The sequence below is a fragment of the Microtus oregoni genome, unplaced genomic scaffold (assembly GCF_018167655.1).
Source record: "Microtus oregoni isolate MIOR12 unplaced genomic scaffold, Mior012 000211F_ref0000028, whole genome shotgun sequence".
NCBI classification, from domain to species: Eukaryota; Metazoa; Chordata; class Mammalia; order Rodentia; family Cricetidae; genus Microtus; species Microtus oregoni.
This window is the reverse complement of record NW_024544869.1, coordinates 172,787-190,443: the sequence shown is the minus strand read 5'-3', so window position 1 is coordinate 190,443 and position 17,657 is coordinate 172,787. Positions and strand designations below refer to the sequence as shown.

At 37.0% G+C, this 17,657-nt stretch overlaps 1 protein-coding gene across 2 annotated transcripts in view; it reads left to right on the top strand.

The window, feature by feature from the left end:
* LOC121445576 (kelch-like protein 15) overlaps positions 1-15,994 on the top strand; it is a 49,430-nt gene extending 33,436 nt beyond the window's left edge. For both annotated transcript variants that reach the window (XM_041647714.1, XM_041647715.1), the window contains one exon: positions 14,408-15,994. In XM_041647714.1, the coding sequence (XP_041503648.1) occupies positions 14,408-15,517 (1,110 nt within the window). In that variant the 3' untranslated portion in view covers positions 15,518-15,994. The remainder of the gene's footprint in view (positions 1-14,407) is intronic.
* The last annotated feature ends 1,663 nt before the right edge of the window (positions 15,995-17,657 follow it).

Genomic DNA, 17,657 nt, shown 5'->3' with positions numbered 1-17,657 from the left:
AGAATTTTAAACGTAGGACCTTAGTGGATACTAGCTAGCTAAGTGTTCTACTACTGAACTACATCCCTAGACTTAAATAATTTTAAGATTGATTACATATTGAAATTGCACTTTGGATATATTGAGTTAAATATATCAAAATAAAATTTGACCTTTTGTGCTTTTTAAAATGTGGATAGTAGGGCATGTAAAATTTTGCATCTTTTGGCTTTCATTTGTCATTTGGATTATATTTTTATAGTAGAGTGCTGCTCTAAAGTTAAGGAAGTGAGTTTTCATTAGCAACTCTGAATATACATATAGTAAACTAATTTTCTCATATTTAGACCCTTCTCCCTAAATTTTCATCCTTTGGTTATGGTTATATACAGTTAGCGTTAAACTCCCAGACCTAAAGATTTTAGTGTGTTTGATGAAGATTAACTGTTAATGAGTGTAGCATCTTTCTTTGTCAGGACCCTTTTTTTTCTATCATCAGGAAAATAAGCACCTATATAAAGCTTTGGGAAGAAACTTCTTCCTGGAGTAGTAGATGTCAGATATAAGCGATGACATCTTAAGAAGCAAAAGAATGTTTCTCATTGAAGAAGAGCTCTACCTAATAGGATCTCAGGAATCTGAATAAGGCCTCTAGCTCTGTCCAAATCACTAGGATTATTAGGTTTATTCTACTGCCTTATCATTCCCTGTAATCCCTTCTGAATTTCTCTCAGCTCAGCACACTGCCTCAATTTATACTGAGTGCTCTGTGAAGTCACCCTTGGCCAAGGTTTCCAGATTTCCTGAGTTCCTCAAAGGCATCTCTACTGTTTATTGGAACACTGAAACAGACACGCGCACAACCCCCCCCCACACACACACATACACAGTGCTTTGTGCATATGCATGTGTGTGTTTGTCAGGTTGTGTTCACTAAGTGCTTTCTACATAGGTATAGAGTCCAAAAGTTATCCTCATTATATAGGTAAGAAAACAAGTTCAGAAAGGTAGGGATCTTATTCCAGAACAAGTGGCACTGTCCAGACTGGAATCCAGGTCTGCTTATTTCTCATGTCAGCATCTTTCTTAAAGCTGCTAGACTAATCAGAGCCCCTTGAGGTACATAATACATGCTGTTTACCTGTGATTCACCTTTAGTCATTTAGAAATTGTTAGTAGAATTGGGAAATTCTAAAGTGGTAGCATGAACAACACAAACCTAAGAAATTCATAACCCTGAAAGAATATAAGGTATGAAAACACATTTTTGTTATTACTGTTTAATCAAACCTCACAATTTCAGAGTCTTTTTTAAATTTAGATTTTTATGATGCTGGGTGGGGATTATACCCATGTCTTCACATATTTTAAGAAAGCACTTCACCACTGAGCTACATTCCAAGTTAAATCTTGTCTTTTTGAAACATAGTTGTTTAAGTTATGATTTGTTTTTGTGTCGAAGATTCTTAGTTTTGAAACTAGACTATAATTTCAATTTTTACTTAAGCAGTTATCTTTGGCATGCATTTTTACTAGCTTTGATGGCCTTTGCATCTGTTAACAAGGAATAAGGCCTGTTATCACAATGAATTTCAGTAGAGAGTTAAATCATTTAAATCATGCTCTTTGTTTTATTTTTGTTTTGTGATAGGGTCTCATTGGTAACCTAAGCTTGGCTGGAACTCACCATATAACCTAGGTTAGACTTGAATTTAAGACAGTTCTTCCACCTTAGATTCCTGAGTGCTACCATTATAGTTGTGCGGTTGTGAGCCATTGTACCTGGCTAGTCTTATTTGGTTTGTTTTTGTGTTTTTTTTCTTTTTTCTTTTTGAAGCAGAATTTCTCTGTGTAACAGCCCTAGCTGTCCTGAAATTTGCTCTGCAGACTAGATTAGCCTCAAACTCAGAGATCCACCTGCCTGCCTCTACCTCCCAAGTGCTGAGATTAAAGGCATGCACCACCACTGTCTGGCTTAAAAAACAAGAAACAATATGGGTCTGTCAGATGGCTGAGCAGGTCAGGGCAGTGTAACCAAGCCTGACAACCTGAGTTCCATCCCTGGGACCTAAATGGTAGAAGGAGAGAACTGACTTCCAAAAGTTATCCTCTGACCTTCACACATGCCATGACTACATGGCCACATATACATAAATAGATACAATAAATTATGCAGTAAATGCATATTTGGCAAAATACTTTACACAAAAGGCCTTATTTGTAACAATTTTTAAAATTATATATATAATATATAGTGTATATAGTGTTCTACCTGCATGTATGCCTGCAGGCCAGAAGAGGGCACTAGATCTCTTTATAGATGGTTGTGAGCCACCATGTGGTTGCTGGGAATTGAACTCAGGTCCTCTAGAAGAGCAGACAATGCTCTTCTTAACCTCTGAGCCCCAACAAAATTGTTAAATTATTGATTAGAACACATTTGTTGATTTCTTTAATATAGTGACATAGCAGGAATGGTGGCTCCTGTAATTCTAGTACTTGGAAGGCTAAGATAGGAGGATGGCCTAAGTTTGAGGCCATCCTGAGCTACAGTGTACGTACGATCTTGTTTCAAAAACCCAGAAAATAAATAATAAAACATAGTCTAGTGGCATCAACATTTTTTTTTTTAATTTTGATGCTACTAGGAGGTAAGCCAGGGCCTCATACTTGCTAGGGAAATGTTTTTCCACTTAGCTACAATCTTGTCCATATTTTAACATCTTTGAACAGGAGCATCTTCATAAATCATAAATATGCATAAGGTAATGCTCAGCATGCTGTTGACCCTCTAGTAGATATTATATTAATATGAATTAGCTTCAAAATTATTAAGTCCTGTGAGGATAGAGAGACAAATTAGTTCTGTATTTAGGGTTTTATAGTTGATTTGATTGCCAGTTTATTAAGAAAGCAGACTATATAGTTATAGTCTGCTTGAAGTAAACCCATCATTCTTATTTCAGACACATTGTTTTATGAACTACCTCATGATATTCAGACTCTGTAGTGTGGTTTTTTTCCCCCTTATTGGTTAAGCATAATTCTCTGTCTTACCTCAAAACTGGATTTATCTAAAAATTATTTTTTTTCTGGTTAGAACACCCAAAGGCATCTACTCTACCACTGGGCTTTCTGATGAGTCCCTACAGTTTTTTTAAGTGCAATGCTAATGTTTTTAGGAAGGAAAGGCCATAATGTGTGTCTGTTGTGTGTACAGAATTTAGAATAGTACTTTTTCTATCACTGAGAATATATTTGTACTTAATAAATGTTTATTTTGGGACTATTTACTTCTTTGGGCTGGCAAGATGGTTCCGTGGGTAAAGGTGCTTGCTGCCAAGCCTGATGACCTGAGTTCAATATCTGGGACGTACATGGTGGAAGGAGAGTGTTGTCCTCTGATCTTAATCCATACCCATGTATATGTAATATAATATTTACCACTTGGACAATTTTGATAGCTTAAAATACGTCTTTATTAGTGAAAATTCAAGTCAGTGAAAATAATATTTCAGAAAAGCTTTCTAGCACTTTGATATTTTAAGACAGGATCTCAGCTAGCCCAGGATGGCTTAACTTTCTTGCCTCAGCTTTCTGAATGATGGGATTACAGGCTGGCGTCATAATGCTCACCTAGAGTTAATGGCTTTAAAAACTATGAAACTAAAAAACTAAAACCTTTAAACTGAGCCTTTAATCCCAGCACTCAGGAGGCAGAGGCAGGCAAATCTCTGAGTTTGAGGACAACTTGGTCTACACAGTTTGAGGACAGCCAGAGCTACATAAGACCTTATCTCAAAAACAACAGCAACAAATCCCAAAACAACAAAAACCTGCAAATGGTGGCATACTCCTTTAATCTCAGCACTAGGGAGGCAGAGGCAGGCAGATCTCTGAGCCTGGTCTACAGAGAGTTCCAGGACAGCCAGGGATACACAGAGAAACCCTGTCTCAAAACAGCAACAACAAAAACCAAACAATAAAATACCCCCCCCCCCAGCAAACCCCCTACATTTTGGTTTCTCGGAGAAATAGCTCAGTTGGTAAAGCACGAGGCTTCAAGTTTGATTCCTAGAACCCATGCAGGAAAATAGTCTGCCATGATGTTACACATTTATAATTTCAGCACAGAGGTGTTAGAGTCCTGGTGACCAGCCTAGCTAAATTTGCCAGTTTCAGGCCAGTGAGAAATCTTGTCAGAAAAACAGGTGAACACCAGAAGAATGACATCCAAGACTGACCTCTGTTGACCACATGCATATACACATACACACCTGAAAATCAAAGCTACATTTTAAAACAAGCCCAAAGCATTATGAAGTCACCTAGGAACTAGTAGAATTTATGGATGAGGGTTTGAGTATCTAAAGTATGCCTTAGAATATAGTGGCGTCAGTGTTCTTCACCAAACACTAATCCTCCACACAGTTTCTCCATCAGCATTCACAGTGGACTGTTAACATAGTTACTGTTCTTAATCTCATGCTTGTGGTATGATATTCTCATTAATTGAAGTACAGCCCATGGGTACAGTGTAGATCCTGTTATTATAGGTCTGCAATCCCTTCATGTATGTTTTTGGAACATGCTGTCTGATCCTGATACTTGTAATTTTAGCACTGTTTAGTCAAAACTTCTTGAAAAGACTTTGTTTATATCTAATTACTTCGGTTAGAGCTAGAATAAGTGGAAATTTCCTTGTAACCCTCACAGTTTTAGAAACATATGAGAAAAAGTGCTGTGTTTTTGACAGTAATATTTTGGGTATGTATTTGTATTATATGTGCACGTGTGTATTAAGTGTTTATGTATGTAGGGTGCTTGTACATGCAAAGAGAGGCTAGAGGAGGATGTTGGAAGTCTTCTGTCACTTTGCACCTTAGTTTTTGAGAAAGAGTTTCTCACTAAACCTAAAGCTTGTCGTTTTAGCAAGGTTGACTAGCCCTTGAGCTCCCGGTATCTGCTTTTCTCTGACCCCCAATTCTGGCCGGCCAGCTCCTGGGTGCTGGGGATTTGAATTCAGGTCCCTTGCTTTCACAGCAAGTGCTCTTTTACCCACAGAGCCATCTACCCAGCTCTGTAAACATATTTCTAAAGAAAGAAAATTAGACATTTGACCAGAACTTCTGGTAAGCTTGAGTTGTGCTGAAAAGTTTAAAATCCTCTTCAGCTATGAAATAGTATTTATGCAGATAGAACTCTAAATTGCTTAAATGAACAGTTAACTCATTTGCTCTTTGGAGTGAAAACAAAAATGGGTGGGTTTTCGTTTGGGAGCCAGGCCAGCATTAAACATACTCTCAGTTACTTTGGTCTCCTTTTTGCTAAACTTTCCTCTCAGACCCCATAGACTAAGATGCCCAGAATTAATGTATATGCAGGTTTTTTTCTAAAAAAGCAACCCACAGTGTTTTTTAGGCTTTGAAATCTGCTGTGTATACAGAGTACTTTTCCCCCTTACCTCTGACTTGGATTCAGTTTAGGCTGATAGTTTTTTCAAGAATGTCAGAAGCCTAGATGTTGACTGCTGTTAGAACCTTGATAAAGGCAGTCAGGATGTTAGGGGTTAGTTAGTATACAGGAACCTGTTGAAAACAGGAATTTGAAAGCTCAATCTTAAGCCAGGCATGGTGGTGCATACCTTTAATTTTATCGCTCAGGAAACAGAGTCAGGCAGATCTCTATGGGTGCTAGGCCAGCCAGGACAATATGGTAAGAACATGTTTTCAGAAAAAAAAAATAATTCAGTGTTCCCCTTTTTAATAAAAAAGAACAAAGTCAGGAGAATAAGGGCCTCTTTGCTGATGTGTAAGAGAAGTAACCCTTTTTAATAAGTAGGAGAGATAATAGAAAAACAGAAAATTAAAAGGATTAAAGGGAGCTGAATATGTAGAGAGCTTGCCCTAGCGTGGGTTCATCTCCATCACTTTGAAAGAAAAAAGACTAAATGTTAGTTGGGCAGTGGTGACACATGCCTTGAATACCAGCACTTGGGAGGAATAAGTAGGTAGACCTCTGTGGTTCGAGGTCATTCTGGTCAACAGAGCGAGTTACAGGACAGTCAGGGCTGTTACACAGCGAAACCCTGTCTCGAAAAGCAACAAGAAAAACAAATGTCAGAATGACTGGAGAAAAGGTTAGGAGCAAGAAGGAACAGGGGGAATGTTTAGATTTGAGGCCTTGAAGTATTACTATTTTATTGTGTTTTCATGACAGGGTTTCTCTGTGCAGCCCTGTCCAGTCTGGAAATCAATCTGTAGACCATGTTGTCTCAAACTCAGATTCACTTGCCTTTGTCTCCAAGTTCTGGATTTAAAAGTATGTGCCACCTCCTCCTGGCTTGAAGTCTTAATTTTTCAACTTATTACCTGAAAATGAACCACATTTCCGTAAGCACTATTCCATGACTTATTGAGAAATTATTTTTAAAATTAAACCTTTTATTTGGCTTGCTTGCTAAATACATTTATGAATAAAATATATAATAGAGTATATCTCTGTAAATATAAAAAGATTCCTCATGAATTTTAGAACTTACTTGTGTTGCTTAAATAAAAATTTTCAACTTTATTTTTATTTCTTAACTTTCAGATCGTTTATCTTTAATAATCTGGAAGATTTTATATAGAGAGAGTTTTTCGAGACAGGGTTTCTCTGTAATTTTGGAGCCTGTCCTGGAACTAGCTCTTGCAGACCAGGCATAGAAATCTGCCCTTCTATGCCTCCTGATTGCTGGGATTAAAGGCGTGCGCCACCACTGCCCAGCTCAGTTATTCAAATATTAAGAATTATTTTAAAATAATTTCCTACTTTTACCATTTCTGACAATGCTCTGTCATACTGAAGTTGTAAGAAAATTAAGCTTTCTAAGCACATTTAGTTTGAATTTTTTATAAGTAATCTAGATATGGCTTAAAGCATGCTGGAACATGTGTACCCCCAAATGTTAGCACTGTACCATTTTAAGTAAGAGATTGGAGCATCAGCATAAAGCCCTGAAACCAATCCCTCTCTGATACCAAGAGCTGAGTAATCATAATATTACTACCAAAAGGATTGGCACCTAGTCTAAACTTATTTTTTAGCACCGTATTTTTTAACAAAGGGGTTAATAAAAGCCATTTTGAATCTAGCTTTTTATTTTACATAAATCAGTATAAGCTTTAGTTCTGATGAATATTTTCTGCTTCTGAGGAGAAAGCTCAGGGCCTTATGAATGCTAGGCTAGGACTTGACCACACCCTTATCTCCCAAGCATGATTCCATAAAGACTTTGACATGGTAATTTTCCAATACAACACATGAAGACTGCCCCACATTTTCCTGACAACCAAAACTTTTATCAAACGAGCCAGGTGTAGTGCCACTTTCTAGCACCTGGGAAGCTGTGGTACAATAATTTCTGATAAGTTCAAAACCAGCCTAAGCTACATAGTGAGTTCCAGGCCAGCCAAGATTACATAGTATGACCTGTCTCATCGCTAACCACCACCAAAAACCCAAAATTAACCAGAATGCAGCTGTGGTTTCTAAAAGTAAGTATTTGTTTTAGCACAAGCCCCATGATAGTACTTTTAGTTTTAGGTATTTCTCTTGTGAAGATGGGATCATGGTAGAGAAGTGAGAATGAAGCTTACACTCATCATTCTGAAGCTTAAGTTAGCATTTTTGGATGTAGGAAGAGTCAGAAGTGTCTGCTCATGTAACTAGTGTTCCCTGTAAGGAAGAAAGTATCTAAAGGAATGTGGCTCAGCATCTCACACTGAAGGAAATATTAATATAGAAGATTTTTTTTTGGTTTAGTGGAAATATGTTTGACATTAAAAAATTATTTCATGACTGAGGATAGTATAGTTCAGTAAAAGAGAACTTGCCTAGCGAGTGTGGCCTTGAGTTTGATCACTAGGACTATTCAAAACATGAAACAGCTTATAGTATCTTTGTTGTTTAAAAACCTAACTTTTAGACTCCAGCTAGCTTAATAGATATTTAAAATTTCAGATTTTGAGTTAAATCTAGTAGATTGTAGGGAAATGCCTGTTAATATTACAAGTTCATTTTACTTCTCAAAATTTAAGGTAGTATGAACAAGTTACCTTTAAAATTTGCTTATTTAAGCCTGGCAATGGCAGTGCACACACCTTTAATCCCGGCAGTCAGGAGTCAGAGGCAGGCATATCTGAGATTGAGACCAGCCTGATCTATAGAGTGAGACTATATAGTGAAACCCTGTCTCAAAAAAAATATGCTTGTTTAGCAAATGGATTGTATAACATTTTGAGAAACAGAATTTTTGCTCTGCTCTAGTTGCTGTTTTTAACATATTTAAGGAACCACTGTTAGAATTAATCCTGTGTCATATTTCTTCCTTCCCTAACTATATGCATATATGTGTGCACACAAGTTAAATTGAAAATGTTTGAGGAAGAAACGTCCAACTAATAATTCAGACCACTGTTTTTAAGAGATGATATGTATGTCCTAGGATTTTATTATAAAACAAAATGCCACTTTTATAACAAAATTCTTACTGTATGAAAGCAGGAAAAGTGATAATTTTTCCAAGTGTTAAAACAAGACAAGCTTTTTATATTTATGAAAGGAGAAGGAAAGTAACTCAAAACATGAAGATATGTCATTCTTTCTATATTTGTCTTTTGAGAGCACCTGATATACAGATGGCTAAGCTGTTACATGAAAGATGGATGATGCGAGAAAGGCCTTTTTTATGAAAAGATGAGTCACATTTGTTTTTGGGCAGCTCTCTTCATGAATACACTTCAAAGGATTTCTTTCATATGGTTTTACCGCTATGCTTTTTTAAAAGTAGAGTGCATATGTATATATAAAATCCCTTAGGCCAAGATTGAAATAAGTAATTGGTTGTGCTTATTGTTACTGTGCAATTTTAGAAAAAGCATAGCAGTTAGAAGCTCTGGGAAAAGAGCAAAGCAGATCTAGAACTTGCTTCAGCCAAAAGCAATTGGAATTAAATTTCTTTGGTTGGAAGGTCTTTGAATTAGCTGTTTCAAAAGGCATATATTCCAGTATTGGAGACTTAGGGGTAGAACAGTTTGATTGGGCTTGAACGTAGAATTGAAGTAAATTTTGTAAGCTCTTTAGAACCCAGGTTTCAAAAGAGCACAATAGAATGTATGGGGAAGAGGACAGTGAAACTAGAAGATTAGGTAGAAACTGCAAGACTGGAAAATGATTCCCAAAGCAGGTAAACTGGGCCAATTTGATGAGATCTGTAAGAAGCAGTGTTAGAATGTGGAAGGGGATGTCAGGTCATCTAGCCTAGTCTTCTGAGACACTGGAACCCCTATTTACTGTTCCTGCTGGTAGTCATTACCTCTAGTATCAGAGGACTTGTTGACTCCAGAGATCCAGTTGTCTCGATTTGGAGCAAATTAGGTACCTTTTAAAACTGATTATTCCAAAAAAAAGGCTATGACCCTTGTAAAAAAATATATTCTAACCCATATAAAATCAATTTGGGGTAGACCTCGGGAACTTGCTGGTAGTTGTGTATTGAACACATGTGGATCCCCCATATGTGCTTCCAAATATAAAATAGTTGATTTTTATTTAATAATATATGTACTGTTCTTTGGTTTTCCTCATTTAACATTTTGAACATCTGTCAGTACATTTTGGGTTCATTTCACATCATACACAATCATTAAAATGATGGTATATACCATAGTTCATTCAACTAATTATTTTTTCTTTGAGATAGGGTCTCTGGTTGGCCTGGAACTTAGGTTTATCTATAGCTCACATAGATCCATCTACTCTGCCCCCCAAGTTCTGGGATTAAAGGCGTGTGCCACCTGAGGTTTTTTCCTCTCTGTTGTTAATTTCAGTTTTTCTTCTAATTTTTACTTTAAGATGCTTTTTGTTTAATATCTGGTACTTTGTGAAGATTCAGCATTTTACTGCATTCTTACAGTTTCATTCCACTCTTCATAATACTTGCTCTATGAACTTGTTTCTTAGCATCTGAATTCCAGATAACTGCTACATCAGGTCACTTTCTCATTTCTCTCCTCAGGGTGTTGTACAGTTAAGGAGTTAGTGTTATACTTCACAGAACCTCCAAGCCTTCCTAAGCTTCCTTGCAAAGTTCCTGATTTTTTTTTTGGAAAAACTTGAGAGCTTCCTGTCTAGGATATGAAGGTTTCTCCTTCCTCAATCTCTGAACAAGGCTGCTTTCTGTAAAGTAGTGTTCTATTAGTATATTAGCAGTCATGTTTCAGTTAGGTCCAAAATAGGTTCCTCTGATTTCTGTCTCTCTCTACAGACTAACTTTTAATGTAACAGCTAATGAATTTTGTACATGGGCACATGACAGACACTAAATCCTTTGCACTTCGGCTATCTCAGTCATCTCCAAAATTAAGAAGCATAGGTGATATCCCAATAATAACAGATGAGGAAACAGGATTAAAGGTTCAAGGTTGGGGCTGGAAAGATGGTTGAATGGTTAGGAGCTCTGGCTGCTCTTCCAGAGGACCCAGGTTCAGTTCCCGTATAGCAGTTCATAACTGTCTGTAACTCCAGTTCCAGGGGATTCGACACCCTCAGACAGTCATACGTGTAGACCAAACACCAATGCACATTTAAAAAACAAAAGGTTCAAGGTTGTACAGCTGATGTGTTCCTGTCTGTCTGTCTGTCTGTCTATCTATCTATCTATCTATCTATCTTATCTAGTTTTTTCAAGACAGGATTTCTCTGTAGCTTTGGGGCCTGTCCGAGAACTCACCCTGTAGACCAGACTGGTCTTGAACTCACAGAGATCCACCTGCGTCTGCCTCGCAAGTGCTGGGATTAAAAGCGTGCACCACCATAGCCGAGCCATTTATTTTTTGCCCCAACCCACCCCCATCCACTTTGGGACCCATTTTTAAAATGGAAAGACTCCTTTTTACTTACAAATATGATACATGATAAAGAACCAAAAATATTCGTGAAATTCCAGAGGGAATCACTACTAATGTAAGTAAGCTTATATAAAAATGTATTTAGTTGGTATAGTGCCAGGGTACTGTTGTTCTTCAGAAAAATGAACAGAACATACTGAGGCTTTGGGATATAGCTCAGTTGGTAGGATGCTTGCCTGTCATTCAAGACCTGAGTTCAGTAATCAGTACCAATAAAATAACTGACTGATCCAGGTGATGTTGGTGCGCACCTTTAATCCCAGCAGTTGGGAGGAGGCAGGAACAGGTGGGTCTCTGAATTCAAGGCCAGCCTGCCTGGTAAACAGAGTGAGTTCCAGGAATGTCAAGGTTACACAGGGAAACCCTGTCTTGAAAAACAATAATAAAATAAAAATAAACAACTGAATATTCTGTGAGCATCTTTCCATGTTAAATATGTGAAGTAAAATGATAAAGGATTGGGTCTTTTTCATATTTTTCTTTTTGCAATCATTTGTTCATAGTTTTTATTTGCTGAATTCTTCTACACTTGTTTTAATAGAAAGAATTGAGCTGAATTTGTAATCATTGTCATCCCAGTAACTGATTTTTTTTTTTATTTCAAGACTGGGCTGGAGAGATGGCTCAGAGGTTAAGAGCATTGCCTGCTCTTCCAAAGGTCCTGAGTTCAATTCCCAGCAACCACATGGTGGCTCACAACCATCTGTAATGGGGTCTGGTGCTCTCTTCTGGCCTGCAGACATACACACAGACAGAATATTGTATACATAATAAATAAATAAATAAATATTTTTTTAAAAAAGACAGACTTTCAGGTAGCCCAGGCTGCTTAAAATTTACTATGTAGTCAGAGATGGTCTTGTAGTTCTGGTCCCCATGTCTGTTTTCCAAGTGCTAAAATTACAAGCATGCACTAACACACCAGGCTATCAGTTTTTGCTAAGGACAGTTATAGTTTCTTTTCTTTGAGATGAGTCATTAGGTCCAATCACTTGCTAGGATTTTTATCTTTCTGGTTTTTTGATATAGGGTTTCTTTTTGTAGCTTTGGCCATTATGGAACTCACTCTATAGACCAGGCTAACCTCGAATTCACACAGAGATCCACCTGCCTCTGCCTCCCTAGCACTGGGATTAAAAATGTGCACCTCCACCACCACCTGGCTAGCTAGGTTTTTTATTAATGAACATATTATTAAAAAAATTTTCTATCCCTGAAGGGGAGCAGAGAAAAATGTGTAGTTCAATTTTAAAAAAAGCCATGTGAAGATGGAAAATACATTAAAAAAATTCTATTCAGCACTTGGGATGCAGAGGCAAGTGGATTTATGTGAGTTTGAGGACAGCCTGGTCTACAGAGTGAGTTCCAGAACAGCTATGGCTACACAGAGAAACCCTGTTTTGACAAAAACAAATTCTTTTTTTCTAAAGCAGAATGGAAGCTGTATTCCCAACATACTAGAAATAATAAGCACTTTAGAGTAAAATTGTCTTCAGATTCTGCATCTACCAGTTTAGTTATGTAAATAATTTGAGCGAGTAAGTCACATAATATCCTAAGCCTCAATTTTCTTAGCAGAAAATCAGGGATTGTTATTGTTCTCTTACAGGTGGAATAATTTTAACAAGATCTACACATATGAAGTGCCCAGCACAACTCTTGTTTACCATCTTCTGGAGTTAGAAAAGACATTTTGCCTTTGCTAGTCTAGTGAAGCCCATGGAGGGAACCTCTATATCAAAGTGATGGTCTTATTTGCATAAATGAAGTGCCTGGAGTTACAAAGGACAACAATTATATTGAATACAGTTGAAACATTTAACTTTGTTATCTTTTTGGACTTACCTGGGAGAATTCATGACAGGATGGATTAATGAAAAACACCTAAGAAGAGAAGAGAGAAAGCTCATATACCTGCTTTTGACTTTTTCTTGAACTATCAGTTTGGATTTCCAACAGGCTTCTAGATATTTCCTCCTTCAGCACCCTGCCAGCAGTTTTCCTGCCAGGGAAATAAATGCCTCTCCCAAAGCCTAGCTGCTTTTCTCATATCTATAATCCACCACTCATGTAATATCTTAAGTTTAAGTCCACAAATCACATTAAAGTTTTCGCTTTCCTACTCTGTCAAATTAATCATGGTCATCTGTAGAATTGTTTACATTGCTGAGGAAGGCACCCAGGTCCTTGCCTCATGGTAGGCAAGTACTCCACTACATCTCTAGCCCTCATCTTAGAATAGTGAATCCTTGTTATTGAAAACGGGATTTTTTTTTTCTCTGCTGATTTCCAACATCCTCTTTTACAAAGTATTTCTTGGCAAATTTAGGTATATATATTATATAACTTTTTTTTCCTAGACAGGGTTTCTCTGTGTAACAGTCCTAGCTGTTCTGGAACTCACTCAGTAGACCAGACTGGCCTTGAACTCACAGAGATCCTCCTGCCTCTGCCTCCTAAATGCTAGGATTAAAGGGATTAAAAGCATGGACCACCACAGCCTGACTGATACATTCTTACACCTAAAGTGCTACTATACAGAGATGTGCTGTACTACCTCATACCTGTCAACTTGACCAATTTATGTATGCTTTAATTTTTATAAATATATCCTAAGTTCTTTGAGGAAATAAACCATTTCTTTCTTTTTTTTTTTTTTTGAGAGAAGGTTTCTCTGTAGCTTTAGAGCCTGTCCTGGAACTTGCTTTGTAGATAAGGCTGGCTTTGAATTCACAGAAATCTACCTGTCTCTGCCTCTTGAGTGCCGCTATTAAAGGCATGCACCACCACTGCCTGGCATAAACTACTTCTTACACTTACCTTTCTATCTCCTAGTAGTGCTTAGTATAGCTCTTAGAAGTACTTCCTAAGATCTTGATAGTAGTCATGTTAAAGTAGTTCTACTTCCAAAAACAAAGGAAAAGTTGACCTATTTTCTCCTGGTTTGTTATTTAATAGGATTTGTTGATGACATACTAAATCTTCATGTCAAAAACCTTCTGGGAATTCTGTATGTACATAAAATTTTCACTAACTCACTACCATAACTCTCCACATGATGCACTTGAGGTTGTTTCGTGGTGTGTAATATCATTGGTTAAAAAAGCTACGGATGAGATCTTTTTCTAATATGAAGCCCTGTTTATGACCTGATCACCACCTGCAGCCTAGGGCCTAACATATAACAGTGTCTGATAATAGACTTTTTCATAAACCCTGTTCTGTTTAAAAATTAACTTATTCCTTAAAAAGAGATTGTTTACTTTTAAAGGCTTGGGGGAACATATATATGTAATTATAAATGCAAGTTACAGAAACAAATACAATGAAAAAGCTTTGTAGAAAACAAAGTAATTTTTCCAGGAAAAAAGTTTTAGCAAAGGAGTCTTAAAATATCTTGATCATAGTAGGCATTGATAGTTTGTTTAACATTTATGCTATATCTTTTGGTTAAATTCTTTTACTTGTATTCCTAGGTTAAGACATCAGAATTTTATAGATATTCTCGACAGCTACGCTATGAAGTTGACCAAGCATTGAATTACTTCCAGAACATTCACCAGCAGCCCTTGTTAGACATAAAATCAAGCCGTATTCGTTCTGCCAAACCACAAACTACAGTATTCCGAGGAATGATTGGAAATAGCATGGTTAATAGTAAAATACTTCTTCTAAAGAAACCAAGGGTCTGGTGGGAACTGGAAGGCCCCCAAGTACCTCTGAGGCCAGACTGCCTTGCTATTGTCAATAATTTTGTATTCCTGTTAGGTGGAGAAGAACTAGGCCCAGATGGCGAATTCCATGTATCTTCAAAAGTGTTCAGGTATGATCCAAGACAAAATTCTTGGCTGCGCATGGCAGACATGTCTGTACCCCGTTCAGAATTTGCTGTTGGTGTTATTGGGAAATATATTTATGCTGTAGCAGGCAGAACAAGAGATGAGACTTTCTACTCGACCGAAAGATATGATATCGTTAATGATAAATGGGAATTTGTAGATCCTTATCCAGTTAACAAATATGGACATGAGGGGACAGTACTCAATAACAAATTGTTTATCACTGGAGGAATCACTTCGTCTTCCACATCTAAACAAGTATGTGTGTTTGATCCCAGTAAAGAAGGGACCATAGAACAGCGGACCAGGAGAACTCAAGTAGTCACCAATTGCTGGGAAAATAAGAGCAAGATGAATTATGCCAGATGCTTTCACAAGATGATATCTTATAATGGCAAGCTTTATGTCTTCGGTGGTGTCTGTGTGATCTTGAGGGCCTCTTTTGAATCTCAGGGCTGCCCTTCCACAGAAGTGTACAACCCAGATACTGATCAGTGGACCATCTTGGCATCCATGCCAATTGGTAGAAGTGGCCATGGTGTGACTGTGCTCGACAAACAAATAATGGTCCTTGGAGGGCTTTGTTACAATGGTCATTACAGTGATTCCATTTTCACCTTTGACCCAGATGAAAACAAGTGGAAGGAAGACGAATATCCTCGAATGCCCTGCAAGCTGGATGGTTTACAAGTGTGCAACCTATATTTTCCAGACTATATAATGGATGAGGTTAGGCGTTGCAACTGATGTCATCTTTCTCCCTAAAAATTAAAAAGGCAAATAAAGCATTTGTAATAAAGTAGTTTAAAAGCATAAAGAAAAACCTCACCAGTTTTCCTATCAAAGCCATTGGTCTAATATTGTAAGTTTTCATTCTGTGCTAGCATCTTTTTCCTTTGAGTGACCTCAGACTCATGCAATAAGTTTATTTAAAGCACTAGCTCTTGAAACTACTTCCAAAAGCAGTTTATACTTCTCCACTTACCTGGGAAGTGTATTTTTCTGCTTTAAACATTTCTTCCAGATGTTAGTGTAAGATTTGTGCATCTTCTAAGAGAAGACCCAGTAAGTGTCACTGGATGTGATTTCAGTCTCTGTCTGTCTGAACTTGTTTTAGACATTGTTTTAGTCTGCTATATGTTTTGGTTTATTATTTAAAAGTTTAAAACTCTTGACCTTTTTGCATGGCTTTTGCTGAAAATGCAAAAATTTAAATTTTCTACAAAAGTTTTTTATATCAGAACACTATTTCTAAGCTGCCTTCTCTTATCTACATTGTGTTAGTGAAAGCATATCCATACTCGCGCACATCCTATAAATATATAAGGCATATCCCTTTTATGCGTGATTAGGATTCTATATTTTTAAGCTAGTGCACTTGCACACACAGTTCGCCATACTTGTTGAAATTTAGATGTAATGTCATTACTGTGTTAATGTTTTTAGAAAGTTAAAATAACTGGAGTCCTCATTCACTATCAAAGTAGTCTATCTTCAGTCCATACTAGTTCAGTAAAATTTGAACTCATATTTCTGAAACATGTATGGATAAAAAACTTTTACATTTTGTTTTCAAAACTAAACATTAGTATTTTATATTAATGTATGTTTTTTTTCCTTGTTTGAAAATGTTTTTCTTCGCAGTCTGTTTAATCTTGGTTACCCTGTTTTAGTGAGAATCAGAGTGCTCTTTGTCAAGCTCTCAGCCTGCAGTGTGCAAGCACTTTTAAAGAAAAGTCAGGTACTACCCGACTCCTAAGTAAAAGCCTCGTAAAAGTAAGTGCAACTCCCATAGTTTCTATTCAGTAAGGCTGCTGCAGGTGGTGGATGTGGGGCGGCAACTCTTACACAGTTTGAGTCAGTTTTGACTGAGAGGTGAGAAAGGAGTTATGATGCATCTGCTTGATCACTTTGTACAAAATATTCAGTGGCACTAGAGAGATATGTTAACCCTCAGCGTCTTTTTGGTTTCTGGAAACTACTAGCATGAAGGATAGTCACCCGAAAGTTTGAAATGAATCTTGAATAGCTGTTTTAATGGCGTTTATAATAAATAGTTTAGGATTAACTGCACATTTCAACTCTTCAAATGCAAAGGAACAAAATATAGCTGACAAAATTAAGAGTGATCCGTGTGAGTGGGTCATTCACATTGATGCCATTTTCTCATGAGCAGTCTGTATCTGATTAAATCTTACACTGGCATAGCCTGCCAGATCTCTGGATTTTGGTGCAATATTGCAATGCCTTCTATATGGCTGCTGTTGTATAAATTTTTCTAGTTACTTTGTTTTGTTTTATTTTTGCTGCTGGCACCATTGAACATAAAATGGAAGTGTGAAATAATGGAAATGTGAAGATTTTGGGTTTTTCTCCCCCCCCCATGCTGCGAATCAGTGTGAATAAGGCCTGATTTTTCAAAACTGTAAAGCCAGGTATTTGAGTTTTAGAAAGTGTCAGGTACACTTTCTAAAGAAAACCTTTTTTTCTTTCAGGAATCAGAATAGTGGCTCCTTTTGTGTGTGATCCTTCCATTTTTATTAGGTGGCCTTTCATTTATTTCTGATTTCTGAAAATAAAATTGATATTTGAGTTTCCCTTAGAATGTGGGTAAAGGGTTTTTTATTTTAAAAATAAGTTTAATTATTTTGTTTTTTGAAACTATAGGTTAGCCATCTTTTTTTCTACTATACTTAGAAGTTTATTGGTGTGTCTTTAAAGAAAATGTCTTCATTATTTTTCTTGATATCTTTTGTTGGAAATGACCAAGAAGAGGATATCAGACAGGGTACCCCTATCAAAGGCTTTACACTCCAGTGGCAGTTCTCTTTAATTGCTTTGATACAACTTCATAGTCCTGTGTAGATCAGCATCTTCGTAAACAATT